The sequence below is a fragment of the Bubalus bubalis genome, chromosome 18, assembly GCF_019923935.1.
Source record: "Bubalus bubalis isolate 160015118507 breed Murrah chromosome 18, NDDB_SH_1, whole genome shotgun sequence".
Lineage (NCBI taxonomy): Eukaryota > Metazoa > Chordata > Mammalia > Artiodactyla > Bovidae > Bubalus > Bubalus bubalis.
The window spans coordinates 38,927,428-38,952,893 of record NC_059174.1 but is presented as its reverse complement, the minus strand read 5'-3'; the positions used below and the strand labels follow the sequence as shown (position 1 = coordinate 38,952,893).

At 35.3% G+C, this 25,466-nt stretch overlaps 1 protein-coding gene and 1 non-coding gene across 3 annotated transcripts in view; both read right to left on the bottom strand.

Moving 5' to 3' along the window:
- Nucleotides 1-25,466, bottom strand: part of AP1G1 (adaptor related protein complex 1 subunit gamma 1) — an 83,798-nt gene that overhangs the window by 28,267 nt on the left and 30,065 nt on the right. Inside the window, exons 3-12 of one of the 2 annotated variants that reach the window (XM_006060402.4) lie at nucleotides 20,171-20,295; nucleotides 15,868-16,009; nucleotides 14,174-14,270; nucleotides 12,974-13,050; nucleotides 12,119-12,127; nucleotides 9,775-9,870; nucleotides 9,241-9,321; nucleotides 8,944-9,042; nucleotides 3,683-3,738; nucleotides 2,534-2,647 (exon numbers count right to left, since the gene is read on the bottom strand). In XM_006060402.4, the coding sequence (XP_006060464.1) occupies nucleotides 2,534-2,647; nucleotides 3,683-3,738; nucleotides 8,944-9,042; nucleotides 9,241-9,321; nucleotides 9,775-9,870; nucleotides 12,119-12,127; nucleotides 12,974-13,050; nucleotides 14,174-14,270; nucleotides 15,868-16,009; nucleotides 20,171-20,295 (896 nt within the window). The remainder of the gene's footprint in view (nucleotides 1-2,533; nucleotides 2,648-3,682; nucleotides 3,739-8,943; nucleotides 9,043-9,240; nucleotides 9,322-9,774; nucleotides 9,871-12,118; nucleotides 12,128-12,973; nucleotides 13,051-14,173; nucleotides 14,271-15,867; nucleotides 16,010-20,170; nucleotides 20,296-25,466) is intronic. The other variant, XM_006060403.4, reaches the window with a different exon arrangement.
- LOC112580487 lies at nucleotides 2,167-2,252 on the bottom strand. The gene has a single exon (XR_003104885.1). It is a non-coding gene; the product is annotated as a small nucleolar RNA SNORD71 (small nucleolar RNA).

The window sequence follows — 25,466 nt, the reverse complement described above, 5'->3', positions numbered from 1 at the left end:
CAGTTAAAAATGTGATATATAGTCACCAAACTCTTTTACTACATCCACTTCAACCCAAAGATGATGTAACATACATCGAAAGGTATACAAGTGATTAGAATAAAAACAAACCCTGACGGCTGAGTGAAATAAGTTAGAGAAAGACAAATATTGTATGATATCACTTATATGTAGAAGCTAAAAAAGCTGAATGCATAGACATACAGCTAGAATGGTGGTTACCACGGTCTGTGGGGTGGGAAAAATAGGGAGATATTGGTCAAAGAGCATGAACTTCCACGTGTAAGATAAACAGGCTCTGGAGATTTAATGTATAGCATAATGGCTATTATTAATAATGATGTACTAATAAACTTGAAAGCTGCTAGATTTTAAATATTTTAAAATAAGTAGATTTAAAATATTTTCACCACAAAAAAGAAATGGTAATTATGTGATATGCTGCAGGAGTTACATTTTGCAATAAAGTGTGACAAAGCAATGTGATGCACATCTTAGACTCATACAATTATATACCAATAAAGCTGGAAAGAAAAACAAAAAAAGACAGTAAGCGCCATGAAAAGGAAAAAAAGATATGCGGTATGAGAGCAAACAGGAGTTTCTATAATAGCATCACTATGACATGAGTTTGAGCAAACTCCGGGAGACAGTGAAGGTCAGGACAGCCCAGTGTGCTGCAATGGGCTTGCAAAGAGTTGGACATGACTGAGCGACTGAACAACAATAACAAATAGCTGCCTATCAAATTTGGCAACCAAGGTAAATATGGATATGCTAGTTACTACACTCATCTTTTCATATTTGGTCAATAATGTCAAACCATGGCATATAATTTACTTTCAAAAATACCAATTTAATAAGTTGAAAATACTTTCATCTTAATCTACAAGCAACAAAAACTCAATCCTTAAGATTGCATTAAGAAATGCAATAATAGCTAATTCGTATACAGTGGTTAAGTGCTTTACATATGCTAGTCCAGTTAATCCCACATAACCTTTGGAAGTGGGTGCTCCTGTATCTACACTGTACATGGAGACAACCGAAGCACAGAAAGACTAATTAACCAGACCAAGTTTATTAAGGGCAAAGCTAGGATTTGAAATGAGGCCTTCTGGCTCCAGAGTCTTAGCTGCCATTGCTATACAACCTGTGGAGAGACCCAGGTTTTACTTTTGAAATGCAAAGCCCAGTCAAGAGCGATAGAGAAACAACACAATAGGAGTCAGAAAGTCTGATTTCTATTCTGAAGACTGCCTTGTTCAAGGAGTAAGCTTTAGAGTTAAGTCATTTGATTCCTCTGGGACTGTACTTTAATCTGTTAACTGAGGAGAGAAGTAATTGTCTAGTTTCTCTTACTGGCTTGCTCTGAGAACCAACTGAGAGGGTGCTTATAAATCCTTCACAAAGCTTTATATAAAAGTCATTATTACTGAGACCAGGTCTTATTTTTAGTTTGCCCAAGCACTTAACACCTGTCCTCTACAAATAAAAGGAACTCAATTATCAATAAATGTTTGTTAAGTGAATAGTTTCAGAGATCAGTTCAAATTAAATTTTTTCTGGTTTGAACAGTAAACCAAAAGTTCATTGAAGCCTACTATAACTAGGTTTTACAAACACGTACAGTTATTCTAAGAGGAGGACCAGTAGAGTTAATTGATCAAGGAAAAAAAATATATGCCTTTCAAAGTCATATGCTGAGTAAAGTAAGTTAGACAGAGGAGAAATATCATATGACATCCTTTATATGCAGAATCTAAAAAGAAATGATACAAATAAACTTATTTACAAAATAGAAACAGACTTCAGAGAATGAACTTATGGTTGCCAGCAGAGAAGATCGGGGAAGAGATAGGGAGTTTGGGACCCACATGTACATACTGCTGTATTTTAAAATGGTAACCAGCAAGGTCCTACTGTATGCCACATCAACGTTATGTGGCAGCCTGGATGGCAGAGAAGTTTGGGGGAGAATGGATACACGCATATATATGGCTGAGTCTCTTTGCTGCTCACCTGAACTATCAGAACAGTGTTAATCAGCCATACTCCAAGTTGTTTTTTTTTTTTAAGTCCTATGTGCTGCCTAAAAGTCATTCCCAGATGCACTGTTTTAACAGGTTGCCTCTAGTATCTTGGGGCATAAGTACTGCGAGAAAATGTGTGCTGTCAGCCATTCGAGTCTCAGCATAGTGACAGAACACTCAGCCGATGGATCACTTCGTATCTTCATCCTCCAGCACACAGAACACAGTACCTCTGATGAGTAAACGTATGCCCAGCCTACTTGCACCTGTTTTATTTAACAAAGAACCAAGGATAACTTCAGGGTGCACTTAAGTATTCCTTACTGGTCTCTTTCATTGATCTAAATTTCTCCCTGCCAATCCTTTTGGAAAAAAGGATTTACTCTGTCAAAATAATGACTAAATACATAAATGTCAACATTCTCCTTCTCAAAACTCTATTACAAAGTTATCAGACGGAGGATTGGGGGGGGAGCACACAACTTTCAATTATCTGTTACCGTTTTATGGAGACATCCAAATCTTTTAGACAGTCCACAATTGTGCTTCTGTGCCTCTGTACTGCATTGTGATCTGTCTGCACAGTCTTCAACAAAGATGTCAAAGCTACATATCTGGATGAAACAAAGTTGCAGAAGAACAGAATTAAAACGGGAAATTCAGGATAGTTCTCTGCTTAATGACAAAGATGATGTTCAATGACTACTGAAAACCGTACATGGTTAAATATTTAAAAGATACAACAGACTTAGTAAAATGTAAACGCTGCAAACCCATAAACAACACTATAATCAAAAACTGCGGCAACCAGAAGCCTGGGATTTAGATTTACATTCATGGCCAACTCCATTAAACTTCTAAAAGTGATAGACGCGATTCTTCCAAACTCTTTCAAATACCACAACAAAATAAGCATACAGTATGCCTTTTCAGGCTGCCTGAGCCCCAAAATGCAAGAGGAAATTATTTAAATTTTATCATTTGTATTTTCTCTGCTTTTGATACCAGTACCAAAACTGCCCCTACAAAACTTTGAATTTACCATCTAAGTATAAAAAATTCTTCTGGAAGGAGAAGATAATTCAGGGTACCATAATGATTATTTCCACATTTTTTTTTCAATCATAACACGATAAGAAAGAATAAAAAAATAACACTGATAAATTCATTCACTTTTTAAAAGTAGCTGGAGTTTATAAACATCTTCTAGATTTGTAACCGAAATATTCTATTTTTCTTCTTAATTGAGAGGGGTCAGCAAACTAAGCCTAGAACAGCCCTCTGCTGTCCGGTTTGGTAAATCAATTTTTATTGCAATGCAGAACAGTCTGTGGCTGCTTTCACACCAAGAGGCAGAGCTGAGTAGTTGCCAAAGAGACCCTAAGGCCCATGTAGTTTATAATAGAGACCATCTGTTCCCAGACAGAAAAAGTTTGCTGATTCCTAAAGGTAAAGCATAAATAAGGACTAAAAGTTAACTCATGAGGCAAATCCTCAAATTCTTATCAAAACAGTCTTTAGACTAAAAATAAAAATCCTGAGTTGAAGTTTTAGACATGTCACTCTACATGTGTGATCTTGAGCAAAGTCACTCATGAATACACTGAATTTATAATAGCCAGATACAAAATATTTTTCAGCTTACTTACCTGATATTCTTGTCATTGTTCAATAAGAAACGACCCAGGATATTTATGGCTAGGACCTACAGAAAAATAGCACAAGTTAAGAATTTAAGAAAATAAAAAATCTATATTGTTTAAGGATCACTTCCTGGCCTCTGATGAGTGCAAACTATTTAAAGGTGGTCGTTTAATCAGCACTTCTATGGATTACTAGCCAAAAAAAACCTCTGAAGGCAAACTCTTAAAATCATATTCTATTTCAAAAGTAAAAGCTGCAAGAATGTTTTCAAGTTTTTATATTGCTAGCAGGAAAATACTATTGGTACAACTTCACTGGAGGGAAATCTGGCAATAACTATAAATAATAAAAATAAGGTATTCACTGGATGGTTAGGTTAGGACTCCGAGCACCCACTGAAGGTGGCACGAGTTTAATCCATGCCTCATGACACAGTCAAAAAAATTAATAAATAATTAAAACTACAAAATGAAAATATATCCCCTGCTTCAACAATTTCACGTCTAGGAATTCAGCTGAAAAATATACTTGAACATATGCACAAAAATCTACTGCAACACTATCTGTAATCACAAATGATAGGAGTGTTCATTAATAGCAATTTTCCTAAATGTACTATGGCACATTCATGCAATGGAATGTTATACAACCATTAAAAAGAATGAATCATGACACATGCTATGACAGGTATGTACCCTGAGAATATTATATTAGGTGAAATAAGCCAGACACAAACACCCCATATTATATGATTTCATTTAGGTGAAATATCCTGAATAGGCAAATCCATAGAGACAGAAAGTAGAATGGTGGTTGCCAGGGGTTGGGATCAGAGGATAATGGGGAATTATTGTTTAAAGGGCACACAGTTTCAGTTTGGGAAACTAACAAGTTCTGAAGATGAATGGTGGGTGTTGGCTATACAACAGTCTGAAGGTACTTACTTAACGCCACTGAACTACAAAGTTAGAGATGGTTAAAATGATAGAGTTTATGTTATGCATATTGTACCAATCTTTTTTAAAATGAGAATGGTCTCTATATATGTGAATATAAACTAGCTCCAACATAATGTTTTCATCTAACATGATAAGCATAAGGTGCAGAACCACCCAGATGTCAAAAGACCTGTACCCAAATACTGTGGTGTAGTTAGTATATTTGTTTCTCACAAAGCAATGGATTAGCAATCATTATATTAATACGTGGTTGAAAGAATGAATAAACACTTGAAGGAGAGTTTTTCCTTACAAAAGAATTCCAATTACTTAAAGAAGAAAAAGTGAGAATAGAAAAGAATCATTAGAGCACCACCCAAAAAACTGTTAAAGACAAGATCCTCAGAAGGATACTAAAATTGGTTGGCAAAAGTCTGAGAACAGAGTATCTGCATAGTGTCAAAAGTGTTTCCTCCAAAATATTTTTAATTACATAGAGTAAAAATAACAATTATACAGTGGAGAGACACAGCAGACACCACCTTACCCAAAAGATCAAGGTTAAAATCACCAGTAATGAGACAAATAAAGAGCATGTACCTCCAGATATGAAACTGTAAAGGGCACAACACTTCTGGGGTAGTCTCACCAAAAAAGCGTAACTACAAACTAATTTTTATAAGAATATATCAGACTGTCAAATTCAGGAATATTCTGCAAAATAACTGATCAGTGCTCTTCAAAACTGTCACAAAAGACAAGGAAAGATGAAGGAAATGTCAAGATTGGAGTTAAGGAGACATGACAATCAATGCAACATGGGATCAAGGACTGGTGCTGGAAAGGAAAAAGGACATCAACAGAAAAACTGGTAAAATCTGAATAAAATCTGTAATTCAATTAATGGTACTGAAACAATATTAATTTCTTAGTTTTGATAATTACACTACAGGAAAACAAGATGTTAACATTAGGGGAGGCTGACTGAATGGTATTATGGGAACTCTGAACTATTTTTGAAACTTTTCTATAAGCCTAAAATTATTTTAAATAAAAAGGTTTAAAAGTGGGCAAGATAAGAAATACACACATAGAGATATGTTTAAATATGAATAGAATACCATCCCAAAATGTACATTAGAAAATGGTAACAACTGCTGACTAGAAGAATTAAGTCTAAACGTAAAATCAATAAGCAGACATTTTCCTCCCTGTATACCATTTTCTTTGAAGTGCTCAAACAGGAGATGGCAAGAGTGAACATCGAATTTTAGAAATCAGTGAACTAAAATGGACTGAAATGGGCAAATTTAATTCAGATGATCATTATATCTACTACTGTGGGCAAGAATTTCTTAGAAGAAATGTAGTAGCTGTCATAGTCAAAAAAGAGTCTGAAATGCTTGGGTGCAATCTCAAAAATGACAGAATGATCTCTGTTTGTTTCCAAGGCAAACCATTCAATATCACAGTAATCCAAGCCTATGCCCCAACTACTAATGCTGAAGAAGCTGAACGGTTCTGTGAAGACCTACAAGACCTTCTAGAGCTAACACCCAAAAAAAGTGTCCTTTTCATCATAGGGGACTAGGAATGCAAAAGTAGGAAATGAAGAAACACCTGGAATAACAGGCAAATTTGGCCTTGCAGTACAGAATGAAGCAGGGCAAAGGCAAACACAGTTTTGCCAAGAGGACACACTGGTCATAGCAAGTACCCTCTTCCAACAACACAAGAGAAGACTCTACACACTGACATCCTCAGATGGTCAATACCAAAATCAGACTGATTATATTCTTTGCAGCCAAAGATGGAGAAGCTCTATACAGTTAGCAAAACCAAGACCAGGAGCTGACTGTGGCTCAGATCATGAACTCCTTATTGTCAAATTCAGACTTAAATTGAAGAAAGTAGGGAAAACCACTAGACCATTCAGGTATGACCTAAATCAAATCCCTTACGATTATACACTTGAAGTGACAAACAGATTCAAGGGATTAGATCTGATAGAGTGCCTGAAGAACTACGGACGAAGGTTCGTGACACTGAACAGGAGGCAGTGATCAAGACCATCCCCGAGAAAAAGAATTGCAAAAAGGCAAAATGGTTGTCTGAGGAGGCCTTATAAATAGCTGAGAAAAGAAGAGAAACTAAAGGCAAAGGAGAAAAGGAAAGATATACCCATTTGAAAGAAGAGTTCCAAAGAATAGCAAGGAGAGACAAGAAAGCCTTCCTCAGTGATCAATACAAAGAAATAGAGGAAAACAATAGAATGGAAAAGACTAGAGATCTCTTTAAGAAAATTAGAGACACCAAGGGAACATCTAATGCAAAGATGGGCTTGATAAAGGACAGAAACGGTATGGACCTAACAGAAGCAGAAGACATTAAGAAGAGGTGGCAAGAAAACACAGAAGAACTATACAAAAAAGATCTTCATGACCCAGATAACCACGATGGTGTGATCACTCAACTAGAGCCAGACATCCTGGAATGTGAAGTCAAGTGGGCTTTAGGAAGCATCACTACAAACAAAGTTAGTGAAGGTGATGGAATTCCTAAAAGATGATGCTGTGAAAGTGCTGCACTCAATATGCCAGCAAATTTGGAAAACTCAGCAGTGGCCACAGGACTGGAAAAGATCAGTTTTCATTCCAATTCCAAAAAAAAGGAATGCCAAATAAAGTTCAAACTACTGCACAACTGCACTCATCTCACACGCTAGCAAAGTAATGCTCAAATTCTCCAAGCCAGGCTTCAATAGTACGTGAACTGTGAACTTCCAGATGTTCAAGCTGGATTTAGAAAAGGCAGAGGAAGCAGAGATCAAATTGCCAACCTCCACTGGATCATAGAAAAAAGCAAGAGAATTCCAGAAAAACATCTGCTTTGTTGATTACACCAAAGCCTTTGACTGTGTACATCACAACAAACTGTGGAAAATTCTTCAAGAGATGGGAATACCAGACCACCTGACTTGTCTCCTGAGAAATCTGTATGCAGGTCAGGAAGCAACAGTTAGAACCGGACATGGAACAGACTGGTTACAAACTGGGAAAGGAGTACATCAAGGATGTATATTGACACACTGCTTACTTAACTTATATGCAGAGTATAACATGTGATATGCTGGGCTGGATGAAGCACAAGCTGGAATCAAGATTGTTGAGAGAAATATCAATAATCTCAGATACCACCCTTATGGCAGAAAGCAAAGAAAAAATAAAGAGCCTCTTGATGAAAGTGTAAGAGGAGAGTGACAAGGCTGGCTTAAAACTCAACATTCAAAAAACCAAGATCATGGCATCCGGTCCCATCATTTCATGGCAAACAGATGCAAAAACGATGGAAACAGAGATTTTATTTTTCTGGGCTTCAATATCACTGCAGATGGTGACTGCAGCCATGAAATTAAAAGATGCTTGCTCGCTCCTTGGAAGAAGAGCTATGACCAACCTAGAAAGCATATTAAAAAGGAGAGACATTACTTTGCCAACAAAGGTCTGTCTAGTCAAAGCTATGGTTTTTCCAGTAGTCACATATGGATGCGAGAGTTGGACTTTAAAGAAAGCTGAGCACCAAAAAATTGATGCTTTTGAACTGTGGTGTTGGAGAAGTCTCTTGAGAGTCCCTTTGACAGAAAGGAGATCAAACCAGTCATTCCTAAGGGAAATCAGTCCTAAATATTCATTGGAAGGACTGATGCTGAAGCTGAAACTCCAATACTTGGACCACCTCATGCAAAGAGCTGACTCATCTGAAAAGACTCTGATGCTGGGAAAGACTGAAGACAGGAGGAGAAGGGGACGACAGAAGATGAGATGGTTGGATGGCATCACTAACTCAATGGACATGAGTTTGATGAGTTTCGGGAGTTGGTGATGGACAAGGAAGCCTGGCATGCTTCAGTCCACGGGGTTGCAAAGAGTCGGACACATGTGAGTGACTGAACTGAACTGATACCATTTTGTATTGAATTTTTTTTACTTTATGTGTTCATTTTTTTAAATAAAAATAAATATTTAAGAAAAATGGATTAACTCAAATATGCTGCCATCTTGTTTGAAGTGAATGAGGCCAACTCAAATCACGGTTCCAAACAAAAGCTTATTCTGAAATGGTTCCTTCATTCAACATCATCTGTATTTGTAACATACGTAAAATCTTCCAATTTCTATTATAATCAACATTAATCCTTCAGTGGATAGAATGATACTTTAGGTACCAAAACATGATACATTCTGCATCATTCTTTCCTAAAGTTAATTTCCAAATTCCAAGTCAATTATTTTAAAATAAAATGTTGAGAGTAAAGATTAAAAACTTACTCGCAGTCCACTCTCTGACTTAATATCCATGATAGTCAAAACGGTTTCATAAAGAATAGCATTTCCTACATTTTTACTAGTCTCCGTATTAGTGGCAACCTGAAAAGACACAGAAGGTGTTACGTGACAAAACAATGTTTCCAAAAAACATCCAGAGGTAACAAGAGACATTTTGTGATTGTTTTCAGCCACCAATGAGAAAACACAAATAAAAATTGCTCCATATAATCACAATCAATCTGCTCCCTGCTATACTAAAATGGGTGTTTACAAAAACACAAGTTTTGTTCTACTCACCTGTGCTAATATATCATTCATAGCTTCACTTGAGTCATCATCATTTCGTCCTAAAATTCTTAATAACCGCAAAATTCGTACCTAATGTGCAAAATATGACAAACATCAACAAATTCTGTCTAGCACAAAGGAACTTTGCTTGATACGAAATTCAAATAACTTAAACGAAGTCTTAGATCCCAATAGAAATGGTCAAAATTCAAACAGAAGAATTTTAAACATGATCTTTAGAGCAGTTATGTATGGTTCTATGTCTTAATGAAGCTGTTAGACAATCTACACTTAACAGTCAAAGGATACCATTACCTGCAGAGCTATAGCACACTGGAAAATCACGTTTCTATGTGGTATATGATTTGACTATTACAAATATAATTTTATCCTATTAATCTAATACAGAATTGTGTCACTATTCATTTATTAATGTAATTAGCTTAATCAATTAACTACCAAAACTACTCAACACAAACATAAGAGGAAGGAAAAATTCATTCCAAAATATATCATTTATCCTAAACTTTCTTTTAAGCTCACCTGCAAAAAGGGGTCACTGATCCCAGAAACATCATGTTCTGGTGAATATCCGGACATGATGAGGTTCTTTAGAATACGAACTAATTGGGGCACAAGCTGCAGGGAAGAGAAATGCATCAAAAAACAGTGAACATCAAAGAATTTCTCAGGAACAGGCAGAGGTTAACTTGGCTTAGAAAAAAACAGATTCAAGAGTCTGAGTCCAAGCAAATTCTAGTGATACAAAATCCTAGTATACTGTTGATGTTTCATAGACATAACTTAGAAGTATTCTGGCCCAGAACTCAAGAAGGAGTATGTATGCTATCTGAATTAAAACCAAAACAGACATTTTTACTCCAGAGTAATATATGCAAAGATACTACAAATAACAGTAGGTCAGAAAGCCTAGAGAACCGAGTAAAACAAATGCCTATGGGGACTTCTATGGGACTTGACACACCTAGGCTGCACAAACATATTCAATTTTTAATCTATCTAACACATATGGATATAAAATGCTACCACATCCAAAACTCTGGTAATTTTATGAAAATTAGTTTTAAAACAAACTATCTCAAATAAAGAAAACAAAACTCTCTCTTCTTATTATATTGTCAGTTATATCCTTTCCCAATAAACAACAGGGAATACAAAAGTCTCCAACACTGACAAGACACATGAAAAACTGTCTCCTTCTCCTGAGGAAGAAAGCAAGGTCATGAATGCTGTTTCTGTCCTATTCTTAACTCATATGACACAATTTTTGATAAAATTCAATTTCAGCACCTAATCATACATTTGTTGCCTATCTTATCTTACTAATGAAATGATACATTCCTTATGGTCAGAATGCCCTTCTTTTTTAACTCTGTCCATTAGACTGACTGATGACACACAGTAGAGGCAATTTTATTGCCAAGCTGAACTTAAAAATGCTTTAAATACTATTATTTATTGTACTTCATTGAGAAATCATTTAAGATCAAAACCCCATTTCAAAATGTTTGCCACAATAAGAACCTCTGCAGTCTCCAACTACAAACTCAATTTAGCTATATAAACAACTCTAATCACCTAACATTAAGAACCATCCAAAGCAAACTGAATCTTATCTGTCTTGGAGGCAATCAGAACAGCCCCAACTTTGCTGCAACTCAATTATCTTTTTCTCATTGAATCTGGATTCTTCTCTAAGTGGATCAAGACTGAAACAAAAGCCAAGCTGGGCTCAAGGAATGCACTCAAAACACAATACTAAATCTACTGCTGAATATAAGACAACATAATCTGTGTGAATAGGTTTGGCCATAACACTTCAGAATTTAGCACTTCCTAAGTCACCTAACAAAAATCTAATTTGGACAACTCCAAGATTCAAACAAATCTAAGCTTACAATGGCCTGTAAATTCTAAACAGAATCCTCATTAAATCTCTCAACTCTGGACAGATTCAATAAGAAGTCAGAATAATATAACTATATAAACTGCTTTAAAATGTAATAAAACTGGAACCATCTAGTTACCAAGCTCTGCACTAAAAAGTAGTTCGCCTTGCATACTTCTCAACAGTCTACTTTTTTGTACTACACATATCCTTCATTATTTTTTTAAATCTGGTTTCTGTCTCAGAAAAATTCTTTTTTCTTCAGCTACGAAGCTCACACCACATAAGAGCACCCTGGGACAAAAAGCACAAATATCTCTAAGTGTTCAGCATACAAATTCTTGGAACCAAGCTTTATTTTTCAGACAAAAAAGCAAGTTACTAAAACTGATGACGAGACAAACAAAATAAAATGACAAAGGGAAAAGCTGCAGCCATGAAAATCAGTTGATGCCCACCCACTCTACCTCAAAAATCTTTTAACACTCCAAAACTTCAAGGCAAGATAGAGTGCAAGTCAAGAAGAAATTAAAGCTCTAAGTCTGAATTTAAAGTTCAGAAGTAGTACTGAGCTTTTTAAAGTATGAGGTTACCCAGACACGGTTCTAAAGTGTATCTACTTCAAAAAGAAGCAGTGTTTGGTGTTTTGGTTCCAAATTGCTCTAGACTGCCATCACCAATGCCACTGGGAAACTGCTCAAAGTTTCTCAGGTGAAGATAAAGGAAAGGCAGAGAAGGAGGCTTAAAAATCAGGAAAGGCTGCAACTGAAATCCAAGGCTGACTGTGGAATCAGGAGTTTAAGTGACAAGACCAAATCTGGACTAAGGAGTTAGCCAAAAATGCTATGACAAATAACACAGTATTAAGCACAGATTCAGCATTAGTATATTTTTTAAGCCACATTTGTGGATGGATACACAAAAGCTACTAAGGACCTAATGCCAGCATGCACCATCTAAATGAGGGTTAATTCTTACCTTTTCATTCTAACATACAGCAGGATTCCAAACAGACAACAGGAACAAAACATACAAAGCAAGCATTAGGGACAGATACGGGCCTCATACTATATTTATAATATTTTAATCAAGACATGATCATCTAAGGAGGAAAAAAAAGCTCCCCCCGGCCACACCGCCCGAAGAGCTGCTATTAGAGCTTCATTAGATCTAAAGTACAAAGTAAACCCAATATATGAAGTGGTCAGCATCCTATAAAAGGAACTGAATGCATGTAATTATCCAAAAAACAGTCTTTCTCTGAGTCCTGCTTACTAGTGCCTTCTGAACGTAAGTGGAAAAAACAAAAATCTCCATTCTAGAATGCTCTAAGAAAGGGAGGGAGGGACTTCAGAAAGCTAGAGACATCCACCACTGGAGTCACCACAGCACAAAATGAACAGAGGGGGACTCTCTGTTAGGTAAAGGTAATATCAAATCTGTTTGCAGTTTTCACCTTAAGAGGGTAAAAAAAAAAAAAAAGAAATCACCTGCCTTAAAACACATGCACACGCACACACACACACACAATTCCTGCTTGTAATTCGACCTCAGGTTACACTTCCTAATTTCAATGTGAAAACAGTAGATAAAGCACATGAGAGATCGGCGTGTCTGCCAAGGAGAAAAGACTTCTATTATGAAAGGGGAAACACTGTACTACTGTCAGTTCTATGCCTAAAGCTGACTTCCTACCACACAGAAGGGTTGGTTAAGTCCTTTACTCAGTTCCATACCTTTCCTTCAAAAGAAAATTCCTAAGTGAGAAAATCATGTCCTTTAGGAAAACCATTTTCAATCAAGAGAGGCTTAGATATACATTATGGCACCTACCTTTCTGAAATGTGCAAGCATGTCTGGGCTTCGCTCACACATTTCTGTGAGGAGAACTACAGAAGTGTGAAGGACACCTGAAAGAAAAGAGCCGGTGAAAACTAAAAAATGAGGCTGTATTCTTCAGTTTCATAGCACAGGGCTTTCAGTTCTGAAGGTCAATTCCAAAAAGGTAGCTGCTACATTTGTTTTTTAATCTCCCAAGAATCTAAGCATTGAGCTGAATACAAAGAAGGTATTCATAGATACCTGCTGATTTAACACAGATGATCTGTCAAATCAGAATATTCTAAAGTTACGTGGCCAAAATAATTGCTTACAAATGACATCCAATGTACAAGCCTCTCCATTTGAGAATATCCATAAAGACATGCTCAGTCAACATAAACTGGATATCACCTGCTCCAAATTTACTAAGCTCTTAGCTGATTTTTGAAAGATATTTCAAGAAGAAAAATCTTACTAAGACTTTAAATTTCCAGACAAAATATAGGCATGAATGACAAAGTAAATTTGCTTGTTCAAGAGTGAGTGAAAAGAAGCACATACTTAACACTAAATATGTGCCCTAGACATTCATTTATTCAACAAGTATATTCTGAATCTTCTAGGCAGAGGACTGCATTGATCAAATTAAATACATGTTACCACTTTTTTTCTTAGCATTTAGGACACAAGAATTTTCTTCACTCAGAATCTGTTTCATTAAATTCAAAACAAGAATAAAATGTTCAGTAAAGAACAGCCACATACATTCCATCTAATTCCTCATAAGTTTTATATGTCTGAGTACCCATTACAAATTCCTGTTACAAGTAACCTACAAAGAGTTTCACAAATCTTACACTACAATGGCAAAGAGATAAAGAAATAGCCAAGAAGTCAAAAGGTTTCACACATGAAAATCAAGGCTAGGATCATTTGCAATTACACTGAGTATTAGTTAATATAGTATTTTTGATATAATAAAAGGGGACCAGAAATGAAAAACAAGCTTACTATAAAGGAATCAATCTCTAATTACAAAGCTAGTATTTGAGAGTAGAAGAGAAATTCAACCCATTGGCCCTTCCTGGAAAAGGTGTCCAAGCACAGCAGAAAGCTGAGTCCACTGTGTGAGACAGAGGCCAAGACTGCCTGAAGACTATTGTCTTTCTCCTTCTCCCTCAGTACTTCATGAGTGCATCCAAATCACATTACCATGGTTCTTTTCATTCAACAAATTTTTTGTTGCTGGTAAAAACATCTCCATAAGTTCAGGAACCTTCCTGATGACATGAACAGCACAAAGTGCTGCCTACAAAAAAAAAAAAAACATAAAAGGACAAAAGAAGATTTATTTCAATTAAAGTCAGGACAACCAATCTTACAAACAAAAGAACCTTGTCAACCAATTCACCTACATGAAAAAAGAAAGGAGGTATAGATCTGATTATCAGATTTATTAGTTATTAATTGCTTAGGGCTGTCCAATTTATACTACTGCATTAATGAGAACTTCTAACTCACCTGTCTCTTTGGTCATATATTACCAAATAAGTGGACAACAACTTTTTTCAACCAGACCATCTGTTAACACGAGCTTACCAATTTTGCTAAATATAATTTACCTGCAGCTTTGCAAAGTTAAAAAATAAAGACTCTGTCAGTGATCATTGTTCTTCTGAGTAAGAAAACCAAAAGGTTTTATAAAAACACTATGCAGGTGAAAGATACATATATTGCAGATGCTTTAAATCTGCTGCTACTTTTAATAATACCTATACTTTCTCCATTCAACCTCTACTGAAATCAAGAAAATCATTTGAAAGTTACTTAGTATCTTAGTTAAGTCTCTCTGTTAGCCAGTCTCTACTAAAGAAAAGATGGCCCTAGCTTGTTGACAGTAAAGAAAGGGACATTCAAAGACTGATTTCAGTTACTCTCCCCCATCCCCGCAAAGGAACCATAACTACTACTTGTTGGAATTGAATATCATAATTTAGGTACTTAATAAGAAAAGATTTCAACTAATTCTTCCCATGCTACAGTTGAGGAAAACAATTTTTTCCTAATCTGCAGGGATATTTTATTTAATATTTATGTAATCTTTCTGAACAAGAGCAGCCCACACATTCTTTAAGAGAAAGGACTGGCTTTGGCCTTTAGCCATCATTAGCAGCACATGATCCTGGAAAACAGCTTGGCCCTTTTAAACAGCTTTGTCTCACACCATTAAATGCAAAAGGCACAGTCAATGACAATCAGATGATTTTATGTCCCTTCTAGAGTCCTAAATTTTATACCGCTTATTTATGAAGGCTTTAAGATTCAAGCACAATAAAATAACAACAAAATATTTATACTAACAAATAAAAGCATATAAGAGAATAAAATCACTGTCTTCCATTACTATTCCACTTAGATATACCAATTTTAGGAAGGAGGTGCTAAATCATTCCCTAATAATTATCTAGGTCCCAAGGAACTGCACTTCCAAGATTCAAAGGCCCTAATACAAAGGCATGGGCACTAAAATAAATTTGTAACAATCTGTTCATTATCACTTTGTTTAACACTGGTTAGAGTCAGGTAATTTAGAAAGTAATTAGGTATGCCATCTATTTGTTTGTTGATAAACAATTTTCTTGAAAAGTGAGGAATTAAGAAAATTAAAGTGTCCACAATCACTTACCAACTGGAGAGTTAAATAGCAATAAAAAAATCACCTCCAAAATTAGTATAAAAAATAGATTTTGACTTATGAACAAGTGATTCATATACAGTCATTTAAAACACATTTAATGCACAGAGAAAGTTATATTATCACTTGCGCTTTCAAGAATGAATAATGTGCCTTCTCTCCATAATACTCCCTATTCCAAACACAGACATTCCGTTTCATGGAAAGTTACCTTTTTTCTTAAGTAAGAGTTGGAGGTTTTCAAGAGTTTCTCTACCTCTCCTGCAAGATCTCTGCACATCTCTGAGGACCCCATGCAGCCGAGGGTACAAAGTGCTAGCCCTTGTACATACTGTGTGCTATGATTGAGATCACTGCAAAAGACAGAAGGCGGCAGAAATGAATATGCCCTGCCCAGTGCTCCCAATGAAGAAGCTTCACAATCTAACAAGAAAGCTCTGAATGATTCATGATTTCTCTCATAAGGAAAATATTAGGATAATTTTTGCAAAAAAAAAGTTTATTCTAACCTTATTATTAATACAAATTACAACACAGTAAACTGACAGTTTGTTCTACATGCTTACAACCCAGCGTTTCCAAACACCACGAGTAACAGAATCTATACAACATACTATCTATGGGATGCCAAAAGAACTTTCTTTACTAGCAATGACAGAATATGAAGCACAACTCTGTCTTTAAAGATTTTAATATGCTCTACTACTAACTACAAAAAAGTAAGATATTAACCAAAATGTTTAAAAAAAAATTTAGAAAACACAATCTCTACTGCTAGAGCATTTAAGATGACAAACATCACAACAGAAACACTCTAAAATCTTTGAGCATAGTATTAACCTTGATATTAATTTTTACATTTATTCAAAAGAAGAAAAACAATAACTAAAAAAACAGCTAATTAAACCATTTTAAACTAAGGTAGATGTTACAGTGAGGCTCAATATCTAGTAGATGGCTGGATGGCATCACTGACTCGATGGACATGAGTCTGAGTGAACTCTGGGAGCTGGTGATGGACAGGGAGGCCTGGCATGCTGCGATTCATGGGGTCGCAGAGTTGGACACGACTGAGCAACTGAACTGAAATGAACTGAACTGAACAGATACAAAAAATTCTAACAGGCACTGATTACTGCACAAAACTATTTCTAAACCAGCCAGGAAGTATTTTCAGAAAAGCTGAAGCATTAAAAGTTTGAATAGTAAATGCATTTATATATTATAATCAACTCTTACTATGCAGAAGCTGAATTCCTATGTTGAGTTATGCTACTTCTACCAGCCTTAAGAGTATTTTAAAATCCTTTAGTTCAGTGGTTCTCAAACGGTGATTAGAGAATCTCTGGAAGTTCCTAGGACTATTTCAGGGGGTCCATGAGATACAAATACTTTCACAATACTAACTCATTATTTGTCAGCTTTATTGCACTATCAGTGTAAATGGGAAGAACTAAGGCACATTAGCACATATCAGGAAAGAGGCACCAAACTGTATTACCAGTCACTGAATTCACTGCCATACACTTAACGGTGAAAGAAGGAAGGGAGGGAGGCAGTTTCACTTAATACTCCCCATTTTGTTGTTGTCTGCTGTTCAGTCACTCATGACAAAGCAGTAAAAATAACTAGCTTAATTATACCTTGACTTTTTTTCTTTTTTAAGCCATGCCATGCAACTTGTAGGATCTCAGTTCCCTGATCAGGGATTGAATCTGGGTCACTTCAGTGAAAGCCCAGAATCCTAAGCACTAGGCCACCAAGGAACTCCCTCATACCTTGACTCCTGAGTGCACATTTTTTAATATTCTGTGTGACAAAATGGAAAGTATGCATGAAATACTTCTGATGCATAATGAAATAAGGGACAATCTCAGCGAAAAGCACTTGTGTATCTGTTTCATTTACAAGCTAAACTACGAACCAGCTGTTTTTAAAATGAACATCATTTTTACCTGAAAAATAACAATTATAATTACTAAGATGTGATTATTTTCTTAAACATTTTCTGGAAGAAAAGCCAAGTAAGCCTATCACTTCAAGGGCAACAAGTGACAATATTTGTTGCCAATGATAAACCTAAGCTTTGAAAGTGAAAATTAGAATTTTGGAATATTTGTATTGCCATCATGAACCTGACAGTCTATTAATACTTTAAAACTCAGTGAACTAATTTTCTCCAAATGCTTTAAGCATGATGTTTAAAAACTAAACAAAAGAGTCAAACTGTATGGATGGGTTTCAATATAACAAAAAAAAAAACAAACTTCACTGATACAGTTTCAGATTCTACACTAACCTAATGAAACTACCACTTGTGGAGTTTGGTATGGTATCATGGAAGATTATCCATAGTTATCTGAAAGGTTATTAAAGCCCTCTTCCTTTTTCAAACATTATCTGTGAAAGGCTAGATCTTCATATATTTCAACTAAAACATAAGAAAATGAATGCAGAAGCAAACACAAGCATCTAACCTATTCTATTAGGTTAGACATTAAAGATATTTACAAAAGTGTAAAATAATGCCATTCTTCTCTCTGAATTGTTTGTTCTGGAAAATAGCTTATATTTCATAACAAAATGTATTGCTGTCAACACTGTAAAGGTTTCATTAATGATAATTTTTAATGAACCAATGAATAAATTCCTGAAGAACAAAGAAAGGAAAAGAAACAAAAGCAAAGTGTCAGTCAGGTTTGCTACTTTCTACTAATTTGAATATTTAAGATAAAAATTACTAATAAACTTTAACTTAATTATGGTCCTGGTTCCCAAAAAATATTTCGTTAACTCTTCATTCATTTTTCAATGATTAAGAATATATGTATAAGGCAAGCTCTTAAAATAATGTGTCTGATTTTTAAAGATTTAAGTCCAAGATCATTAATGTCTTAAAAGTTTTTCTGGACCAATGAACAATGAGGTAAACATGCCATCATTAAACAGAAAAACTACTAGTACACTATGATGCCCTATAATACAAACAAAAAGCAAGAAACCTCACAAATAAACAAAAAACCCATTCATTAAAAGATTTTAAAAAACTGAATGATCCAAAGTCCTTTGACTGAACTTAAACTGAAGTATCGGATCAATTCCCAACTATTAGTAGCTCTCTCCTAAATTCACTTGGGGCTTGGCTGGGTCTCATTATACACGCAGATTCCTTCATTGCCTATATGCCTCATTCTTTAATTTTAATCAAGCTACAAACCTATTCTTAAGTTGGCTCAAAACTTGATGCTAGGCAGAACTGCCAAATTATCAGCATGTGACTAAAGGCTTGAGTAATAAGGGCAGCAGAGCATGTAAGAACAAAAATTAAAGAAACTTGCAGAGCCTTGTCCAAAATAAGAGTATAAAGTCATGTTAAACACCTAGAATGTAACCTCCATGACACCAAAGATTTCTGCTCACTTTTTTCATTCTCCATCCTCAGCACTTACAATAGCTCCTGGCATACAACAGGTATGCAATCAATGTTTGTTGAATAAATTGAAGCAACTTAGTATTTTCATTATTAATATTTATTTCAAGGCCAAAAAGAACAAAATTTTCCCAAATAAAGCTGAAGAGTCAATGTATTTAAATGAGATACTATATTTTTACAAGCAAATCTTAATTCTCATTTAAAATTTTTTCATTATCGGGAAATTTTAAATTACAACATTTACCACAGCAAAATATATGAGTTCAATGTCTACAAACTGATCGCCTATAAACCCCTGCTTCTGTCAATTACACAAATACTGTAAATTAAAAATTAAATCTAAAAAAGGAGATAAACTGGTAGACATACCAAAAGCAAAAGAACCCAAAAAGAACCTTAAATCAATAAGGCCATCAGAACTTTCATAGCTTTTTAACAGAAATTTATTATAAGAGGGATACTGAGAAGAACTGTTAACTCCCTACTCGCAGGTCTTCTACTTTTTCTAGAATGGCAAGCATTCCTCAGCTTCTAAGGTAAACACATAACTGGACTAGTAAATTAGTAAAGCACCTGTTAGAGAAAAAAGGACTTATGCACAAAAGCTCACAGGCTAAATACAACTGTCAGCAACTGAAATCTGGGATTAGACTGCTGACAAGCAAGACCTCTCTTTTTACCTTTAAATGGTATTCATTTAGAATATACTGGTAATTATTTAATAAATACAGTGCCTCATAATTCATGGTATTCAAAAAATTCTATGATAAGAAAGCTCAGATTTACCAATGCTTTTTCTATTCTATCAAAGTCCAAATGCTTATTTATTGCTAAATAGTTGCTATGACTCAGGATGTACAACAATACTTTCATTTAAATTATCCCCTACAGATTTACTTTTTTTCTACAGAAGTTTTAAAACTTTCCTTATCCTCTTTACATATAAGCTCCAGAACCAAAAGCAACTCAATTATATTCTAGACAGCAAATATAAAATCAATAAACAGAAGCCTTGATGTCATATTATTAAAAAGACCTAAAAAAACAAAGCAGTTATTAGAAGAGAGAAATTAAGACTTACTTCTTGATACAGTTGGTCATGAGAAGATGGACATCTTGTCTTTCATCTAACAACAGCATTGCCCCTAAATAGCCAATGCGTTTGTCTGTGAATTTTTGAGAGGCAATAAGCTTGAGGCACTCCAACTACAAATTACAAAAAAAAAAAAGAAATTTCAATCAGGAAAACAATGTTTTTAACCCAGACTCAATGGATAACTAAAGTACATAGGTATAACCTATATCATCAAACCACAAAAATAAAAGGCAAAGACTTAAGATCTTTCAATATCTTAAAGATAATAATCAAGCTCTGGAATACAGTATCTAGTTAAGGCCCTATCGTACTTGCCATCCAAATAATCTGCGAAGTTTATGTTAGATCTAAATATTCATACAGACTACGGGAGTGTTATCATAAGGGTTTAATAAACCTTATTCTTAATTTAATTCCTAGGGTACATTAAATGAGCACCTAACACATGTGTGTATTTAATGTCTGGTTCCTATTCTGAAATATCAAAAGCTCAGTAACTGAAATGCACCCAAGTGTCAAACAGTCCTAAACATCATGGAAGGTACAATTAAAAAAGAAGAACAATTAACTAACTTTAACATTATGTGGAAAAGTGCTACATTTGAGGCTTGAACTATGAAGAGGAGAGGTTTTAGGAATCAAACAGAAGTAAACAACAACAAAAAGCCACAGGAAAACTCAGTAATAGAATTAACCTAAAATATTTTATACAATTTCCTCTTACATAATTCTTTCTTTACACAACCCTCAGAGCTTAAGAATCCATGAAGTTATTTACAACAGCCAAGATACAGAACAACCCATGTGCCCATTAACAGATGACTGGTTTAAGGTTTGGGGCGGGGTATGCGCGCATGTGTGCGCACACATGCATGCACCTGTGTATAATAGAGTATTAAAGAACCAAGTATTACCATTAGCAGCCACATGGATGGACCTAGAGAGCATCATATTAAGTGAAGTGAAAGGCAAATGGTACATGGTATCACATGTGGAATCTAAGAAGTAAAACAAATCAATCTACTTACAAAATAGAAAACAGATCAAGGTAGAAAACTTATGGTTGCCAGAGGGGAAGAGAGAGAGAGGGGTAAATTAGGAGCAATTAACAGATACAAACTGCTATACATAAAATAGATAAGCAACAATCATTACTGTATAGCAGAGGGAACTATATTCAGTATCTTAACATAATGAAACTAATCTGAAATATATATTCTCACACACACATACGTATAACTCAGTCACTTCACTGTACACTGGAAATACAGACAATACTATAAATGAAAAAATCCTTAAATTAAAAAAAAAGTCCTTGCAATTAGTCTGTCTCTCTACTTAGACTTTCTTGAACTTCATAATCACTGATATATACTTTATGATTTCATCTTGACTAACAAGGAAGAAGCCAAACATTCCCTCTAGGGCAGTGGTTTTCAAAGGGTATACACAAGTTAAAACTCTTTAAGAGGAGTTTTTCAAACTATGCTCCCATTTAGACTCACAGCATTCCAAGGAAAGGGGCTCAGATGCAGACCAGTGTATATAGCAATGTGAGATCTCATGATACTACTTCCCACAAGAATCTGCCTGTAAGTATGAAAGTCAAATTGAGGAAAGTAAAAGAGTTTACAAATAAATCCCTCTTGAGCTATTTAAAAACTGCTCTCTCAATGTACCTACATTAAAAACACCAAGAGGTTGTGGGATGACTATAGCATCATGAGCAAGTCAAAGAAGCCTCTAAGAGAGAATAACCAGGATCCCAAGGAAAACTGAAATGCCTCTGAGATCAACAAAGATTATCTAACAACCCTTTCTATCTACACAATTTAAATTTCAAAGAACAATTTCTGAAGTAGAGGATTAAAGTCATTCTTAAATGTCAGCAGAAAAGTAACTGCTGAGGTGAATGAAAAATCACAAGTTAAAATGTTATTAGAAAAATCTTTCTCTTTTTCAAACTGAAGGCTTTTAAATCTTCTCACTTAATCATTCTATAAATAATATTTTAACAGTGAAAGAAAATGTCCTAAGAATCAAGATATCACCGAAATGTTTATCATCCTTACTGAATCATGCTTTTGACAAACATCAAGCATTAAACAAATAAACCACCCCAAATTTTTTTAATTAAGATGAACTAATGAGAAGGACATTTTTAGGCATTAATATTACTTCATATTTTTAAAGGCCAAGTTTAAGAGTGTGTGTGCGTGGGCGTGTCTGTGTGCACACCGCACATTGCGTGCTCAGTTGCGTCTGACTCCATGCAACCCTATGGACTATAGCCCACCAGGCTTCTTTGTCCAAAGAATTTTCCAGGCAACGATACAGGAGTAGGTTGCCATTTCATCCTGCAGGGGAACTTTCCGCAACAGGAATCAAACCCATATCTCCTGTGGCTCCTGCATTGGGCAGGTGGATTCTTTACCACTGAGCCACCTGGGAAGCCAGGTTTTAAGATAGACCAAAATTCATCAATGACTAGTGAGTACAATTTGCTGTTTTTTTGTGACAGCTGTTAGAACTACTAACTAAATACCAAAAGAAAAAGTAAAATAAAGAGACAAACACTAAATTCTTTCTTTTAAATATTCTCCATTGGTACAGTGACTTTGCTTCAAGAATGAGCTGCTTCTTTTTTTTTTTTTTTTTTGAAGGTGACAAATTTGAGGGGAAAATATAAGATTATATACTGGAAATGGTCTCTGAAATACATCTTCAAGTGAAGGACTGACTCTGATCACACTTCACACTTACGTGGCAGTGGCCAGCAACTGAACTCATAATGTACCATGTGTCATTATTAAGACTGTTACAAAGTTTTCAAATATTGAAAAAGAAAATGACTGAAGCAGAACACAATGGGATGTGGGTAGTGAGGAGAGGGCATTCACTTTTGAGCAGCCCTCACTAAAAATACAACTCAACAGGTAAGTTACAGAAGAAAAGTAGTCACCAATTAAATGTATCCATTTCTTAAGACAACAACCTCAACTTCATCCCAGTACTTCTACTCCTCATTTATAGCTACCTAAACTTCCACCTGAAACATAGCTAACCCACATATCTACCTTTAAATCCACCATAAACAGTCCACCACCAAGATAAAAGAAAGCTTTTGCTTTTATCTCAAACTCTGTGAACAAAGTAAAAGCAAATGACAAACTTAGAAAAACTACTTGCAACCAGACATGAAATCCTGTACAACAGGATTCTATACTTACTTTTAAAAAAGACCGACAAAGAATATGAAGAGACAGTTCAAACTAAAAAAAATAACTAAAGTACAAAAGGAAGTTCAATCTCCTCACAAAACAAATGCAAAACCAACTAGGAAAATTTACTGGGAAAAAAAAAAAGGACCTGTACATCTGAAAAGGGTGAGTTATATGATATGCAAAATATGATTCAGTGAAGTTATTAGAAAAGAAAAAGAAATGCAAATCAAAACCAGACTGAGATATCACATTTTAACCTATTATATTAAAAAAGATTTTTTAAAAAGTGTTATTATAACAGTGCAAGGACATTAGTAATGAGAGTATAAACTGGCACAAGACGTAGTGAGAAAGAGTGTATCTGTCTACATTACACACACACATATCTTTCTGACTCAACAAATCCACTTTTAGGAACTGACAAAGCATTTACATTCACACGTGAGCAAGATAATGGATATTATTCCACTGTACTATTATTACTTCAAACAGTAAGATTGCAAATAAGTGTCCATTAATAAGACATCAGTTTAATAAATTATGATTCATACATAAATGGAATACCATGCTGGATTTACTACCATGAACATGTCAACAAAGCTGGAAAAAAAAATATGTACAAGGAAGCTCGTTATATACTGGTATGGACTAATCTTCAAGATGGATTAGTAGGTGAACAGTGCAAACAGTATGTTACAATATAATTTTGGAAGAGGAAAGAATATACCAAATGATGCTAAAGCTGAAACTCCAGTACTTTGGCCACCTAGTGCAAAGAGTTGACTCATTGGAAGAGACTCTGATGCTGGGAAGGATTGGGGGCAGGAGAAGAGGACGACAGAGGATGAGAAGGCTGGATGGCATCACCGACTCGATGGACATGAGTCTGGGTGAACTCTGGGGGTTGGTGATGGACAGGGAGGCCTGGCATGCTGCGATTCATGGGGTCACAAACAGTCGGACACGACTGAGCGACTGAACTGAACTGAACTAAAAAATATATATGTCCACTGCCTGGAGATGTATAAAGCATCTCTGGAAATATAGTCAAGAAATGAATACCCCAAGTCACCTGTAAGGAGGGAAACTAAGTGACTGGAAGTGGATGGAAAGCACAGTTTTCATCATATATCCTTTTGTATCTTTTAAATTTTGCATCAGTGAACTGTCATTGTTTATTACAAAGATGAATAATATTGGGCTGGGAGAAAAAAACTGCAGGACAAAGAGAACTTAGGGTTAGAAAAGTTAATACAATAAAAAAAAAAATGAAAAAAAAAAGATGAAATAATTTGTTCTCCCTCCAAAGTTAAACAACATATGTTTCAAAAAAGCATTTAAGTCTTGGAATCATTTCATGAAAAAGTCTTCGAAAATTTAAGACCACAACCCTATGCAAATATAACTCAGTAAATGGAAGCAATCAGCCTTTTAAAGATAACTTAAAATCATGAGCAATTACTGTGCTATTCTATCTATCATATCTGTGATGCTATTGTCGGAGCCTGTTAAGTACTCCTTTCTTATCTCTATACTCCATGAAGGCTATGCTTTTTCTGCTGAGTTATTTTGTATTCCTCACCTACTATCAATTTCTCCTTTAACAACACCCTCAATATACCTGCTTATCCACAGCAACCTTCTGTCTCCCCAACTATCATGCCAAAGGGCTGACTGTCACAACTCTTCGCTACTCACTGATTTTTTTTTATATTTACTTTCCAAGTGTTCTGAGTCATTGGTGGTTTTGCTTTAATTTGGTAAGTTCCTGCTGTGCCCAAACCAATGTACCAGTCATTCCCACTGATACTGTTAGAAGGATACATAAAAGAAAACCAGCATTTGAATATTTATCAGAAAATATGATATATATACCATGACAGTCATGCACAAGCTACTGTGAAAACAGGGTAGGAAGGACACCAAATTCAGGTTAGTAATTGAAAGAAAACATTTGAGAAAAGTTTCTCTCTGTACATAACACAGAGTGGAAGAGAAAGAAATCAGAGTTAGCAGCTGAGTCTAAGACTGGTTCTAGCTAAGAGACCTAAGCCAGT